The sequence below is a fragment of the Mauremys reevesii genome, linkage group 8 (assembly GCF_016161935.1).
Source record: "Mauremys reevesii isolate NIE-2019 linkage group 8, ASM1616193v1, whole genome shotgun sequence".
NCBI lineage: Eukaryota > Metazoa > Chordata > Testudines > Geoemydidae > Mauremys > Mauremys reevesii.
Window position 1 is genome coordinate 53219429 of NC_052630.1, and position 13759 is coordinate 53233187.

General features: G+C 52.2%; 1 protein-coding gene across 4 annotated transcripts in view; it reads left to right on the forward strand.

The window, feature by feature from the left end:
* KIAA1614 (KIAA1614 ortholog) overlaps nt 1-13042 on the forward strand; it is a 45892-nt gene extending 32850 nt beyond the window's left edge. For 2 of the 4 annotated variants that reach the window (XM_039483094.1, XM_039483093.1), the window contains exons 7-10: nt 4480-4747; nt 6892-7016; nt 8776-8960; nt 11765-13042. In XM_039483094.1, coding sequence (XP_039339028.1) covers nt 4480-4747; nt 6892-7016; nt 8776-8960; nt 11765-11958 — 772 coding nt within the window. In that variant the 3' untranslated portion in view covers nt 11959-13042. Of the gene's footprint in view, nt 1-4479; nt 4748-6891; nt 7017-8775; nt 8961-11744 lie in introns of those variants that run through there. The other 2 variants (XM_039483095.1, XR_005583279.1) reach the window with 2 other exon arrangements.
* Nucleotides 13043-13759: the final 717 nt, after the last annotated feature.

Here is a 13759-nt window from a genome sequence, read left to right on the forward strand (position 1 = left end):
CCTGGGAGTCTTTCCACCGTTTGAACAGCCCACCCTGGTGTGGGGTAGGAAAGTGGAGCCAAACTATTGTGGTCTCTTGTAGCAAAGGCAATTTAAAGCATTGTCAGAGTCTTACCCCACACACCTGCCTGCCCGTAGGAGAGGCCACCTCTTCTGCATATTCCCATACTGCTTATGTTCATTGTTGTCTGTCAACAGGGCCTGTCACAGCCCCGGAATCCCACCCAGATGTTGGGTTCCTTGCAGGTTAATCCAGGTGCCATCAGGCATGCATGATGGGTGTTGTCTGTGCAGAGAAGTGTAATCTGAGCAGTTCCCACTGAAATGTTGCCATCACCTAATCTAATATCTTACAGCAGCATCACAATCATCACTAAGGGGCTTGTATCTTAGCTTTGATGACAAGGTGTCAGGGGATATGGGTTGTATTCCCATCAGCCACTGACTCAGTGACCTTGGTCTGTGGTGATGGGGGCTGATTTTGAGCAGCCACAAGTCCAGGGGAAGTCACTGTGTGAGGCACGTGTTCAGCACCTCTGAAAACCTGGCTTTTCTCTCCTCCAGTAGCATGGGGATCATTCTGATCTACCTGTGGCTGGGCAAAGAGCCAGAGAGGGGAAACACTGGGCCAAGGAGCTGGGGAGGGGTTGGGGAGACTGAGTTTGGATGAGGAGCCTGGGAGAAAGACTGGGACCCAGTGCAAGGGGCAGTCGGGGTGGGGGATGACTGGAGGCCAAATGGGTTGGGGAGAAATAGATAAGATGAGGAGCTGGGAAACTGAGACAGGCTGTGCAAGGAGACTGGGACGTGGATGAGAAGCCTGAGGAATGGAGATTGGGACTGACTATGTGAGGAGAATGGGACTGGGACAAGGAGCTGGGGTGGGGAACAGAACACCGACAGGCTGGAAGGGATGGAGCAGAAGGGGTTAAGCGTGGTGGGTCAAACAGACGGACCTGACCAGTAGAGTACCTCCCATCCACAGCCCGGACTGGAATTTGCTCTGATGTCCGCAAATATCTGTGAAACCCACTGGCAAAGTGTGTGTCCTCCCCCTCTAGTTCGCAGAGAGGATGACAACCTGCTACTGCTATCAGTTACTCTGTTAGCTTAAATAGCAGAGATCTGTGATGTGAATCTAAAGCTTCCAATCCTGCTGATGAACTGTGCGGGTTTCTGTGTGACTCTACGTGATAGAATTTGGGTTTTTTTTTGTTTGTTTTCTAGTAAACTAGGAAATTACACACACAAACGATGTTAAAAGAACATTATTCAAGTTGTAAAGTCAAGGACTCAAAAGTTAGAAATTCCAGAATTAAGGCAACCTTAATGTGGCCCCTTCTGCACATGCATTATGTTAGTCTTTAATTACATGATTACATGCTACTGTTTCCACAGGACCCTTAACTCGTTTATTGCACAGGATCAACCTGCTTCTAGGGGTGAATCCGAATTGTGTTGTGAAGTTGGAAGGTGCATAGTGAATGAGGAAGAGAGAGGATGGTCTTATGGTTAAAACAGTTGAATAATGTCCTGGAGAATTGGGTTCTAGCCCTGCCTCTGCCAAAGAGTTCCTGTGTGATGCTGGCAAGTCAATTCAGTGTTTCTCAACTGATGGGTCTAAGTTCCCTCTAAGCTGCGCGGCCACACAGCTGCCTATTAAGCCCCATGCAGGCACTCAGGGCTGAAATGGGGAAAGGCGCCCCTCCCCACCCACCCTAGCGCGGACCTGCCTCCACTGGGGAAGAGGAGCCCCTCCCTTGGTCTGGCCCAGCCCAGCCCCACCAGTGCTGCCGTGGCCGGGAGAGGTGCCTCTTCTTGCCGGCTCCAGCGCAGACCTGCCTCGGCGGGGGAGAGGAGCCCCTCTCTCGGTCCAGCCCCAGTGCGGACCTGCCTCGGCTGGGGGAGAGGAGCCCCTCTCTCGGTCCAGCCCCAGTGCGGACCTGCCTCGGCTGGGGGAGAGGAGCCCCTCTCTCGGTCCAGCCCCAGTGCGGACCTGCCTCGGCTGGGGGAGAGGAGCCCCTCCCTCGGTCCAGCCCCAGTGTGGACCTGCCTCAGACAGGGGAGGAGCCCTTCCCTCAGCCTGGGCCAGGCTGCTGGAGCTGCTGTGGCCGGGGGGAGGTGCCTCTTCTCCAGCCCTGAGCTGCTGTGGCAAGAGAGGGCTGGGGGGAGTCATCTCTTCCCACTGCAGCCCTGGGGCAGCCTGCACCCCAAAGCCCTCATCTGTGCCCCTCCAACCCCAATCCTCTGCTGCAGCCCTGAGCCCTCTCCTGCACCCCAAACCCCTCATCCCCAGCCCCATCCCAGAGCCTGCACCCCCAGCCAGAGCCCTGAGCCCCCTCCCACACTCTGAACCCGTTGGCTCCACCCCCACCACATGAATTTTGATATGTGCACCAATATGGAGGTGCTGTGTCGATATGTGACACATCACCTCCATGTTGGTTCACATAACAAAATGTATTTCGCACATGGGTGTAAAAAATTAGAGGGAACACTGGCCACAGCCCTCAGGAGAGTGGGAAGGGTCCCGAAAGGCAATCAGGGGTGGGGGTGGGGAGGGGTGGCATTGACTATTTTATTACACTCTAAAGCAAAGACAATCTCGCTCCCCACACACTCTTACCCTTCAAGGTCAAGATCTCTCTACCTCTCAAAACTCAGAGTTAAATTATATAGGCTGATCCTTGCTGTCACTGCTACATTTTTACTCTGATAAAAGGAAGGGGGGTTGTGAAAATATCTGACTTTGAACAAGAGGTTGCCAACTTGAAAAGGTGGAGGAGAAACACTGACTTAAACCAAGCTTTTCACAGGTGGTCACTAATTGTGTGTTCCTCGTTTTATGGGTGCCCGACGTGAGACCCTGGGGGCTGATTTGCGGAAGGGCTGAGCACTCACAGCTGCAGCTGGAGTCAACAGGAGCTATGTTCTGAACATACAAAGTGCCATTTAACACCAAGTCCTCTGAAAAATCAGGTCCTAGGGGTCTCAAATTTGGCACTCAAAATTAGTGGACACCTTTGACCTTAATCTCTCTGCCTCATTTCCCTCTCCGTGTCTGTCCCCTATCTGTAAAATGGGAATACCACCACCTCATCTCACAGAGGTGTTGTGAAAAAAAGTCTGTTGATGTCTGTAAAGCACTCAGATACTGTAGTGATGAGCACCATAGAGGCAGACCCTGAGGAACTTACTAATTCTGTCTTCAGAGCAGGGTTTGAATAGTGTGGAGTAAATAAGGCCTGGGGACACTCACTGAACAGTGAGGCTAAAACAAAATGTTGAATAGATGCTAGTTAAGTGAACACCACCCATCCTGTGTGCTGAATGAGGCAGGGGCCCCATGAAAAAATAGTATGTGACCGAGTAATTAAGTATGCACAAGGGAGCCAAATCGAGGTTGCCCAGGCAACATTCATTCTGGTGTTTCCTAATTTTTGAGTGTTTTACTTCAACCTTAATATAATGTTATTTTAATGCAGATTATTTATATGTAATTTATTCTTACATTGTACAATATTCTCCATTATTCCTTGTGATCTTTCTTACGAGGGGAGTCTGGATGTTTTACTCATGGCAGGTTAACAGTCTAGTTTGTAACGTTTACCTTGAAATACATTTGCCTTTTAAAAAAACCTGTGTTTTTCTCTGGGTTTCCCAGAGCTGATTCTCATATAAGCTAACCTCCCGCCAACCTCCGGCCCCTGCTGGCTTTTAGGAACGGAATAGTTCACAGGGCTTAAAAGCCAGAGAAAGAATTGACACAAACCTCAAGGATTTCTTTTCACTAGCAATTTTGTGTGTGTGTGCTCCGTTTCTGTTCCCCAAGCTGCAGGTTTGAGGCTGAAGAATCTGGTGGCTTATGGTTTCTGCCCAGTCATGTGTCTGTTTTTAATTTTGATCATGCATAATTCTCACCCCTGTGTAGACGCCTTTCATAGCTAGAGTCTGTGCACCAAAGCCATGCGAAGGGATTTTTCCATTCACTGTCACTCAGGGGAGTCACTTTATTTCCTTTTTACTCTGTATTTTTTACATTGCAACACTGGCAACATCTATGGCTGCTCTTCCTGGGTTTTAGCAAATGTAGTGCTGGTGAAAGTCCTTCTCCGTCAGAACACATGGACAGTGGCCGTGTAGGCTTTCTCTGTGCTGCTGTGCCCTGCTGGCACTGCCACGTGAGACGGGAGTTCTTTCTCTCTGCTGAGATGGCCAGGAAGGTGGCTTTGGGGATATGGACACCAGCTTATTAAGAACTGGACCCGTCAAGTCATTTTACACAAGCCACCAAATACATCCACCGGGCCCTGTGTGCATGTGTCTTTGCTGCAGGATTCTGCCATGCCACTTTAAACTGTTCATGTATTGATGCTCTTAGTAAAACAAACCCCTCACCTGCTGTTCTCTCTTAGTGGAATCTAATCCTGGCTGCAAACTCTGACATCTCTATTGAAATGGAAACCACTTGTCTTTTAGCAAACTGCTGGATGCCCACCTAGAGCCAAAGAAGCCGTCGGCCTCTGCAACAAGCAGGAAACGAGGGGGCTCTTCCGCATCAGGGCTGAAAAAGTTCTTCTGCACCCTCAGCCAGAGCACCAAGCAGAAACTGGGCAGGTTCCGGTGCTACAGCATGGATCAGATTCCCGCCGAGGCGCCAAGCCTGGCTCTACCCCCAGAAGCCAAGGCAGATGCTGCTGATGGCTCTAATTTGAAGAAAGCACCTTCCCTGCAGTCACTGCGCCTGGTGAGTCCCAAGCGTGACTCTGTACATGCTGCAGGTCTGGCAGTTGTGAGATCCTTTACAATGGAGGCAGAACACAGGGTCTGTGTGTGGCTTAGATTGGACAGAGCACTGGGGAATATAGCGTAGTAGGGAACAATCCTGTGCTGGGTGTGATTCCCAGCTTTGTGACCACGGGCATGTCACTTTACTTCTCTGTGCCTCAGTATTCCCTTATGTAAAATGGGAGTTAGGATGCTTACCCTCCTTCCTCGAGGAAGTGCATTGAGATCTGTGGAAGAACAACGCTAAATGATCATAATCCCTAGGTTTTACAGCAGTCTTCACCACTGGATCCCAAAGCACTTTACAAAGGAGAACAGTGTCATTATCCTCATTTTAAAGATGGGGAAACTGAGGCACAGAGGAGGAAGGGACTTAACCAAGGTCACCCAGCAGCAGAGCCAGGATTAGAATCTAGGTCTCCTGAGTCCTAGTCTGGTGCTCTACCCACCAGACCACACTGCAGAGATGCACCATTTACGTCTGACCTACTCTGTTTTCCTTTGAAGAGTATGCAGGCTGCTGCAGCTTGAACTGACTTTGAGAGAGCTTTGCACTACCACCCTTAAGCGCACCCCTGTCCGTTCACGTCCTGCCAGTCTGCCCCGCTGTGTTGTGTGCACGGACTGCGGAGTGAAGCTTACAAGAAAATTGGTCAGCACAGCTGAACCTGTGCCACAGGCATAGCAGAGGGGAAGAGAAGAGCTGGGGAAGTGTAACAGAATAAGGTAGAAAGAAGAAGATGGAAGAGTGTAGTGGGGGTGGGGAACGGACAACTGAGTGTGCTCGTGTGTGTGCGTGTGTGCGCGCATGCATAGATCACTCAGGCTGGGTTCAGTCACACTTTCTGCATAGTCCTGGCTGATTGGGCCTTTTCAGGGTCAGACATACCCAAGCCCAGCAGGACACTGGAGCTGGGAGGGTGGTCTATAGCCTAATCTGTTTGCAGCCTTTAATTATATGGAGTTGAGATACTGATCCAAAAATGAAGTCCCTTTGCTAACGTAATTGGCCCAAAGCCCCTGCGGTCCCACTGGGGCCCTGAGTAACATTGCTCCCAACAAGCGCTAAGCAGTCTCGGGTGGCTGAGGGCATTCTATGAAAGCGATCAGACTCCTTCAGGGTGCACAGTGTCTGAGCTAACCTGGAAGAGTGTGTGAGCTGTCTTCAAACACCATTAAATCTGTGCTTGCTTGTGATTATAAAAGCAAGACAGCCCAGTGCTTCTTTGGAAGGCATTGATCATAGAGTCATAGAAATGTAGGGTGGGAAGGGACCTCGGGAGGTCCTCTAGTCCAGCCCCCTGCACTGAGGCAGGGCCAAATAAACCCGGACCATCCCTGACAGGTGTTTGTCCAGCCTGTTCTTATAAAGCTCCAATGATGGGGATTCCACACTCTCCCTTGGAAGCCTTCCAGAGCTTCACCGTCCTTATAGTTAGAAAGTTTTCCTAATATCTAACCTAAATCTCCCTTGCTGCAGATTAAGCCCATTACTTCTTGTCTTACCTTCAGTGGACATGGAGAACAGCTGATCAGTCCTCTGTTCAACAGACCATTTTATATATATATATATATATATATATATATATATATATATATATATATATATATATATATATATATATATGAAGACTATCATCAGGTCGCCTCCCCCTCCCCCGTCGTCTTTTCTCAGGACTAAACATGTCCAGTTTTTTAAACTTTCCCCACAGGTCGGGTTTTCTAAACCTTTATCATTTTTGTTGCTCTCCTCCGGACTCTCTCCAGTTTATCTCCATCTTTCCTGAAGTGTGGTGCCTAGAACTGGACACACTACTCCAGCTGAGTAGAGCAGGACAAGTACCTCTCAGGTCTTACATCTGACACTCCTGCTAGTACATTTGTTAATACAGTGATGCTGGAGAGATGGAAGAAACGGGGATTGTTTTTCTTCCTTTGTTGATTTTTATGGTCTTCAGAGGGTTCAAGAGGGATCAAGAGGATTTGGGGTTTTAAATGCTGGTCACTTGGGAGCTCCCTGAGCGTCCCCTTCTGGCAAAAGACACTTTTGCTTGGATTTTCTTCCAGTACTTCTGGTTTTCAGTACTCTCATTCTCCCACTAGGTGTCACCCTTCTGCCAACTGAGGAAAGCCTCTTCGGTACAGAACCTGCATTCTCTCCTGGGCAAGACTGACCGTTCCAGCTTTTATCTGGAGGGCAAGCCAGGGGAAAGCAAAGCAGCTGACAGGTAGGAATGTGGGAGGGCCAGGGCGCTCCCAGTTCACCCCACTCCAGATCTCTGCTGATGTTTAATTGTTCTGAGAACGCTGATGCTACTGATCTGCAATGGAGGTTGCAGCTGGTGCTGGGTGATAGTGTTCTACATTAGTCTGTAATACAAGTTTATTCCACTAGTGGTGATGCCAATGCAGTAGTAAATAATTGATTATTTAGCTCTGTCTGTGTGCTTGGTGCTGCACAAAGCCTGGTGCGAGATATGGTCCTTGCACACTGAGTAGTTCTGTTACAAACCAGTGTGGACATCACTTTATTTCAGGAACGCTGGGTTGTGTGCGGCTCTTCTTGGGGAGGTTCTGGTAAGGAGCCACGCTTGGGCCTGTCTGTAGGGGGTCTGAATGTGTTGAGGGAGGAGTTCCTGGTGCATGAGGCAGCTTGGAAGAAGGTGCCAGCATAATAAGAGTGATACACAGGAGTGCTGGGAGGAGTCTCTATTGGCTGGCCTATGCCACATGACCTGGGTCAAGGTTCCAAAGAAATGCCCCAGTCACATGCCAGGTCTCCAGTGGGTACTGTTATACCCAGGGAAAGAGCAAGAGGGGCCAAGAAGCCCTTTAGGAAATTGGCTGCGGGGGAGGGAGACAAACAGGGAGCAATAAGAGTGGAAATGCAGGTGGGGCAGAACTATCCAGGGCATCAGAGGGGAGACCAGGAAGACACTGTTACTGTGATGCCAAAGGGCTGGCAGGGGAAGCCAGCAAAGGGAGCTGAAGGGGGATATGATACTCTGAGTAGGAGGAGAGGAAGATGCAGCGCTTGCTCCCCAAGGCACATTAAATGCCAGAGAAATTACTTCACTGCTGTGGTGTAGTCATCTCCAGGCGGGATGCTGGCGGACAGCACAGTACTGAGGGCCTGGGGGATGTTTGAGTGAGGGAGACTTTTATGCTTGAAAAACGTGCTGCTGGATTTTTAACGTTCAGGCAGAACAGACAGGACCCTAGTTCCAGACCGTCTGAAAGACCTCGCACCTGCTTGGAATTCTGCCTAGCTGCCTCCAAAGGGCAAGTTACTCTGGGGGAACTGGCTCCAGGAAGGCCTTGCAAACTTCATGCCTAGATTGCAAAAACTTCCATTCTGGGTGCAGTGGAGAGCAGCAGACACAGAACTTGGATTCGGAAGCAGCTGCTTGTTAGCGTGAGCGCTGATTGGATTGGTCTGCTGTGGGTAGGAGGGTCTAATGAAGAGAGATGGGATGAAATGAAGGAAAGGAAAATCCAGGTGAATATCAGGGAAAACTTTGTAAGTGCGTGACCCGCTATCCTATGGGGAAGTGAAGGGAGCACCATTTGCTGGAGCCAATTGAAACAGGGATGAACAAAGGCCTGGAGACAGTGGGCGGAGAGTGAGGCAACCGCACCTGGGCTCCTGAGGGATGGCCTTAGAGGGTCTAATGCTGCAGGTCTCTTCTATTTCTAATTTCCAGGAGTCTCCCCTTAGTAAGATCAGGGTCTCTTCTGCCTTGAAATGGGAGAACCAAGGGGAAGTCCTTATTAGGTAGTAACAATTCAAGCACTTGCCTCAGGCTCCTTAGAGTGCAAGTTGGACTTGAACCTGTGATCCTGAGATGAAGGATCTGTCAGAAGCTCTAGGCCTCAGCCCTGTACTCCCAGTAGCTGAGATATTACACCTCCTTGCTCCAAGGGTGGTGGGTTCTTTGCTCCACACAGCAGTAACGTTCCCTCTGGCTTGTTCCCTTCTCCCTCCAGGAAAGCAGGTGCTCCACCCCGGCGTTCCCTCAGCGTGGAGGACATTGGCACCCCTGATTTAGTGCGAACAGTCGGGCGGGTGGTAGAAGTCTTCCCGGATGGAACCAGCCAGCTGGAGCTGCAGCGCCCCCCACAGGGCACTTTTGGGTTCCGTGTCTCCTCAGGGAATGGTCGACCTGACACAGGTACCTGCAGTGAATAGTCGCGTGGGGCTTTATAGCAGCACCATCAAGTAGCTTTTATGGTCTGTTTCAGCTTCGAGACCTTTAAAAATACCCCCCTCAGCACCTGCTTAGTGCTGTTAGTCCCAGCCTGCCTGGTGTGTGTGCCTGGCTGAAAACCCTGGCTTGTCTCTCCTTTGAGTCTGCGGCACAGCTTTGAGAACGGCATGTGTTAATACACTACTGCTGGAAGAGAGCTGGGCTTTTCCTGTGGTGTGTCGTACACACGTGACAATGTTTGGTGCCTGTGTATGTTACCCAGCTTGGACTGGGAGCAATTGACATTCCTGGGGTGGGGAGCAATGACACCGTGACCCCCTGCAGCTTTATGGGACAAGAGGTGGAGAGAAGCCAGTCAGTCTGCTCAATGCTCAGGATGGCTGGCCCTGGCTGGGGGAGCCTGGACAAAGACGGCAGTGTGACCTACGGGCAGCCAGCCTCAGGCTTAGGAATGGTTTGGGTGGGAGCAAATTCCACTAGTGGGGCCTCTGCAGCAGCGCCCTACTTCCAGCTTCCCATGAGCATCACCCCGGGACATGGCAGCCCAGGGCTGGAGAGGTGGCTGCCTTAGCCTGCTGCAAAGGGTCTTGCACCTTCCTGTAAAGCAGCTGTTGCTGGCCCGTGTGGAACACTGGGCATGCGCTGGATGGTCCCCTGGGCTGACTCAGCCTGACAGTTCCTGGGCTGTTAGCTTGTCAGCAGAGTAGTGGAGCTCCCAAAACACCCCAACTAGAGCTCTCATCCTTAATGTCCTCTGCTGGGATGGGGAAAGCGCCTGTGTCGGGGCCAGCTGTCTCTGTAAATCCCCATGGAGCCCTGGAGTGCCAACCTGGAAAGCAGCCCTCAGGCAGTAGTGGGCTCTGGGACCTCCACCAGCCTCAGAGTAGCCCTTTGCTATTGGAGTCCCCCCCAAATCTCTTCCCCGTTCCAAGTAGAGAAGAGCCCCCTGAAATGGGTAAGGCTCAGGGCCTGACTGAGCCCAGACATTCCAGGGTTCTTCCCGGCCGGGCTCTTGGCAATGTTGCAGTGCATCTGGCTCCTGGCGTCAGGTAGGTGGCTCCAGGAGGAAGCTGGCATTTGATTTAGCCAGCCTTGACTTGGATACTATATTCCATTGAAGATGTTCAGTGAATTTATTGCCATGACAGCTCTGCTGCCCCGACTCCTCAGTTTATCCACAGAGCCGCGGGTCCAGCGAGCAGCGCTGCCGGGTGCCTCAAACCCGACCATCCTGGGCTCCGGGGGTAGCTCCTTCTGCACCGCTGCAGTCCTTGGCCTTTCAGCTGAGACTCAGAACAAGGACAGCCATTCAGAGCCCCTGGGGGAAGAGAAGGAAGGATGGCTAGTAAGGACTTGCATACACCCAATGGCTGAAGAGCTCTTTAAAGAGGGCCAGTGAGTCTCAGTCTGTTCCGCACCAGGACCCCTCTCCCATTGGGCAGGGTGGTCATGACACCCCTGGGCTCAGACCCCCTGACTATGGCGGAGTTCCCCTTACAGACTGGCCCGGGGCTGGGGCTGTGTGGATGTGAGTGCTGTGGGTGAATGCACCGCAGCTCTTGGCAGGCGCGGCCAGGATGTTTTCATGTTTCTCTTTTCCCATCTTTGCTGCTTGCTTCCCCCACCGTGTTGCATGTTTGATATTTATTTGCACAGGGGAGATGCCACACCCCCCTACGGACAGTTGGAGACTCAGATCGGCACTAAGGAATGGCCAACAGGTGGCCTGCAGGCAGGGATGGATGGCCAGTGATGGTCCTGCGGTCTGTGGCCTAAGCCCCTCTCGGCATCCCTGTCCTACCTTAAGAAATGACCATGAGGGCTTGCCTGGTGCTGGTAATGAGCAGTGGAGGTCTGCTTCTAAATTCAGCCCAAATTACAGAGACAGGGTAGTTTGGCGGCCGATGTGCAGTGAGTGGTGGCTGTGGTCCCATCACTAGTAGACGTGTGTAATTTCAGAGATTTCAATGCCCCAGCAGGCACCCTTATTGGCAGTGTTGCTTCAGAGGCCATCAATTGAGCGAGCATGAAAACTGAACCCCTCTCTCTGACTGCGAGTGCTCACCGTTGGAACAGTGTCGGCCAAAGGTTTTTAGTGAACTTGCAGCTTATCCAGATCCCTCTGTGGCTTGGTGCACCATGAGGTCTTGGATTGCTCCAGATCCTGGCCTCACAATCTGGCATGCTGTGAAATTTGGAGCGAACAGGAAGGTCAGAAATTCGAAGCAGCAGGGGTCAGTCGCACGTGCAGGGAATGTGTGCTCTGAGCAGATCGTTTATTTTTATTGTTGTGCTGGCCAAAGGTCCACGTTGGGCCCCATTGTGCTGGCCAGTGTACAAACGTAGGAAGAGTGAGTCCTTGCCCTAAATGTCTTACAAGCAGAAGAATATACCTGTGTGCGCTGATTTGGCTTTCCACCTTAGTGAAATGCCACAGTGAGAATTTCCATTCTCCTAACTGGTCCAATCGCAGAGCTTTCCCAATCTGCCTTCCAGCATAACTCTGGATTTGCCTTAGTCCCCTGCTCTCTGAAGAGCTGGCCTGAAAACACCTGCCTGGTTCTGACTAGATGGAGACCAGAGAGTTGTACCTAATACTCACAAAGGAAGAGCAGCTAGGCCAAAATGACCTAAGCAATGGTCTGTTTGCAGTGTGCAACATTAGCAACAGCAGGAGCTGAGAGGAAGGGTAGGAGTTGGTGCAGGGAAGCTGCACCTTACTCTCTGCATAACTGGGGCACTGAGCAGGCTCTCCACTTGCCTTGCAGGCATCTATGTCCAGGAGATGGCAGACACCAGCACAGCCAAGCTGTACGCAGGACTCCTTGGAGTGGGGGATGAGATCCTGGAGGTGAACGGTGCCAAGGTCACCGGGCTCGGCCTGGCCCACATCAGTGAACTGCTGTTATGGGCCAACACCCTGTCCATCCGAGTGCTCAAGCAGAGACCCACCAAGCGGTAGCATGGAGGAGGCCAGGGTCCTGCTGAGTTGCACCCAGGAAGCACGATGCTACGCAATGTTCAGTGGCCTCGCTGAACAAGGAGAGACCAGCATGTGGGTGAAGCCCCTGCTGCCTCATGGGGCGCTGCAGGGACACAGTCCTTGGCATGGAGCCCAACTCCTGCTGCTAGGAGATGCCTTTGTGACCGGAAAGATGCCCGATGCCACAGGCAGTGCTGTCTCGGTGTCCAGGACCTTTCTGTGCTAAATAGTGAGCGTGTGCAAAGTTGTGACGGACAATGCGGATTCCTGTCCGTGGCCAAGGGACTGTCAGGGCGATGTCTGCTTCAGTGCCTCTGTCTCTGTTGGGCGGGCTGGTGCACCAAGCAGCTCATGCATGCTAGTCCAACAGAAATAATGGGTGCTGCTGCTCTGCCTGGGCCGCTCGGCTCCCCTGCGGTGAGTGTTAATGGCCGGGGCTCTGCACCCAGACATGCTGAGTAGCATTCGGTGCCAGACTTTCTGTGCAATATTTTGTTCCCCAATATTTTCCAGCTTGGGGCAGACGGGGGTCTTATTTTCTGCTCTCATCCACCACACAGTGACTGCCGGCAATGCGGGAAGGATCCGTGACCTGCCAGCTCGGTCCCTGCTGTTCCCAGTGGCCAAACAGCAGGGGGCGCTGCCTGATCAGCATATCCATCAGAGGCTCCCATGGTGGGGGCCTGGCAGCGCCAGTGTATTCAGCTCTGAGTGCCAGCCTGGCAGCTGTGCAGCAAGAGCCCATGGCTGCTGTGCAGTGCCGCCCTCCCGCCAGATCTGCCTTTGTGCCCTGGGTGCAGTCAGTCCCTCTCCGGTTGCCTCCTGTCACCGAACCAAGAGCTTTCCCACTGGGTCCTTGGTACCAGCCTGAGATGAAGGCCAATGTCATTCCTGGGCTAACTCATGCTGGCAAAATAAAGGGTGGGACATAGAGCCCAGGGACCTGCTGGATGTGCTGATGGGACCCGTTCGGCCTGGCGAGGGGCTCGTTTAACCAGTGTTGGAAACCTCTGTATGTTCATCATTGTGTTTCTCTTAACTTATTAAAAATCTCTGATGGAAACTCTCCACACCCTGTCCCTGAGTTATTGGAGCAGGTGTGAGAGTGGGGGCCAGGGAACGGGCCTGTTAGTGTCTGCGGGCGGTGCTCTGAGGGTGGCCGGGTCAGGACCATGTTTACTGATGGGGTGCGGTGCCCTAAAAGGGGCATGTAGATAAATTGCGGGGAGGGGGGGGTAGCTGGTGTTGGTCGAGATACGCAGCGCTGGGAGAGATAAGGAGATGGGCAGGAAGGAGGAGCAGCCAGTCTCGGCATCTGTCAAAGAAAGCCATCCCACAGCTGGTTCACAGGGTGGATGGGAGGGTGGGAGCCATAGATCTGGGGGAAGAGGAGCAGGACGGCTGAGTCTGGGTGTGGGGGGGCTGCAGTCCAGTTATGGGGCTGGAGCAGCAGGAAGGTTAAGTCACTTAAAGGGGGACGTGGTTGTGGGGTTAGTCTGTTTACGAACAAGCAGACTTGCCTGCAGTGCCTCAGTGCTGCGCAGTAAGCTCCCTGTCAGAGGTTAGTCTGGCAACTCGACATGGTTAATGGCTAGAAACCAGAGTCCTACCGGAAGTGGGGCTGAGTTGGTGCAAGTCCCAGAGAAAGGCCGGATGACAGGCAGCTGGTCTGGCAGCTCAGTGTGCCATGTGCAGGGCAACTTGGGGGCTTGGAGACCTCCCAGCCTGCGGAGCTCAAATGGCGGAGGACACATCATGCAAGGACCTTACCGGTGTTTAG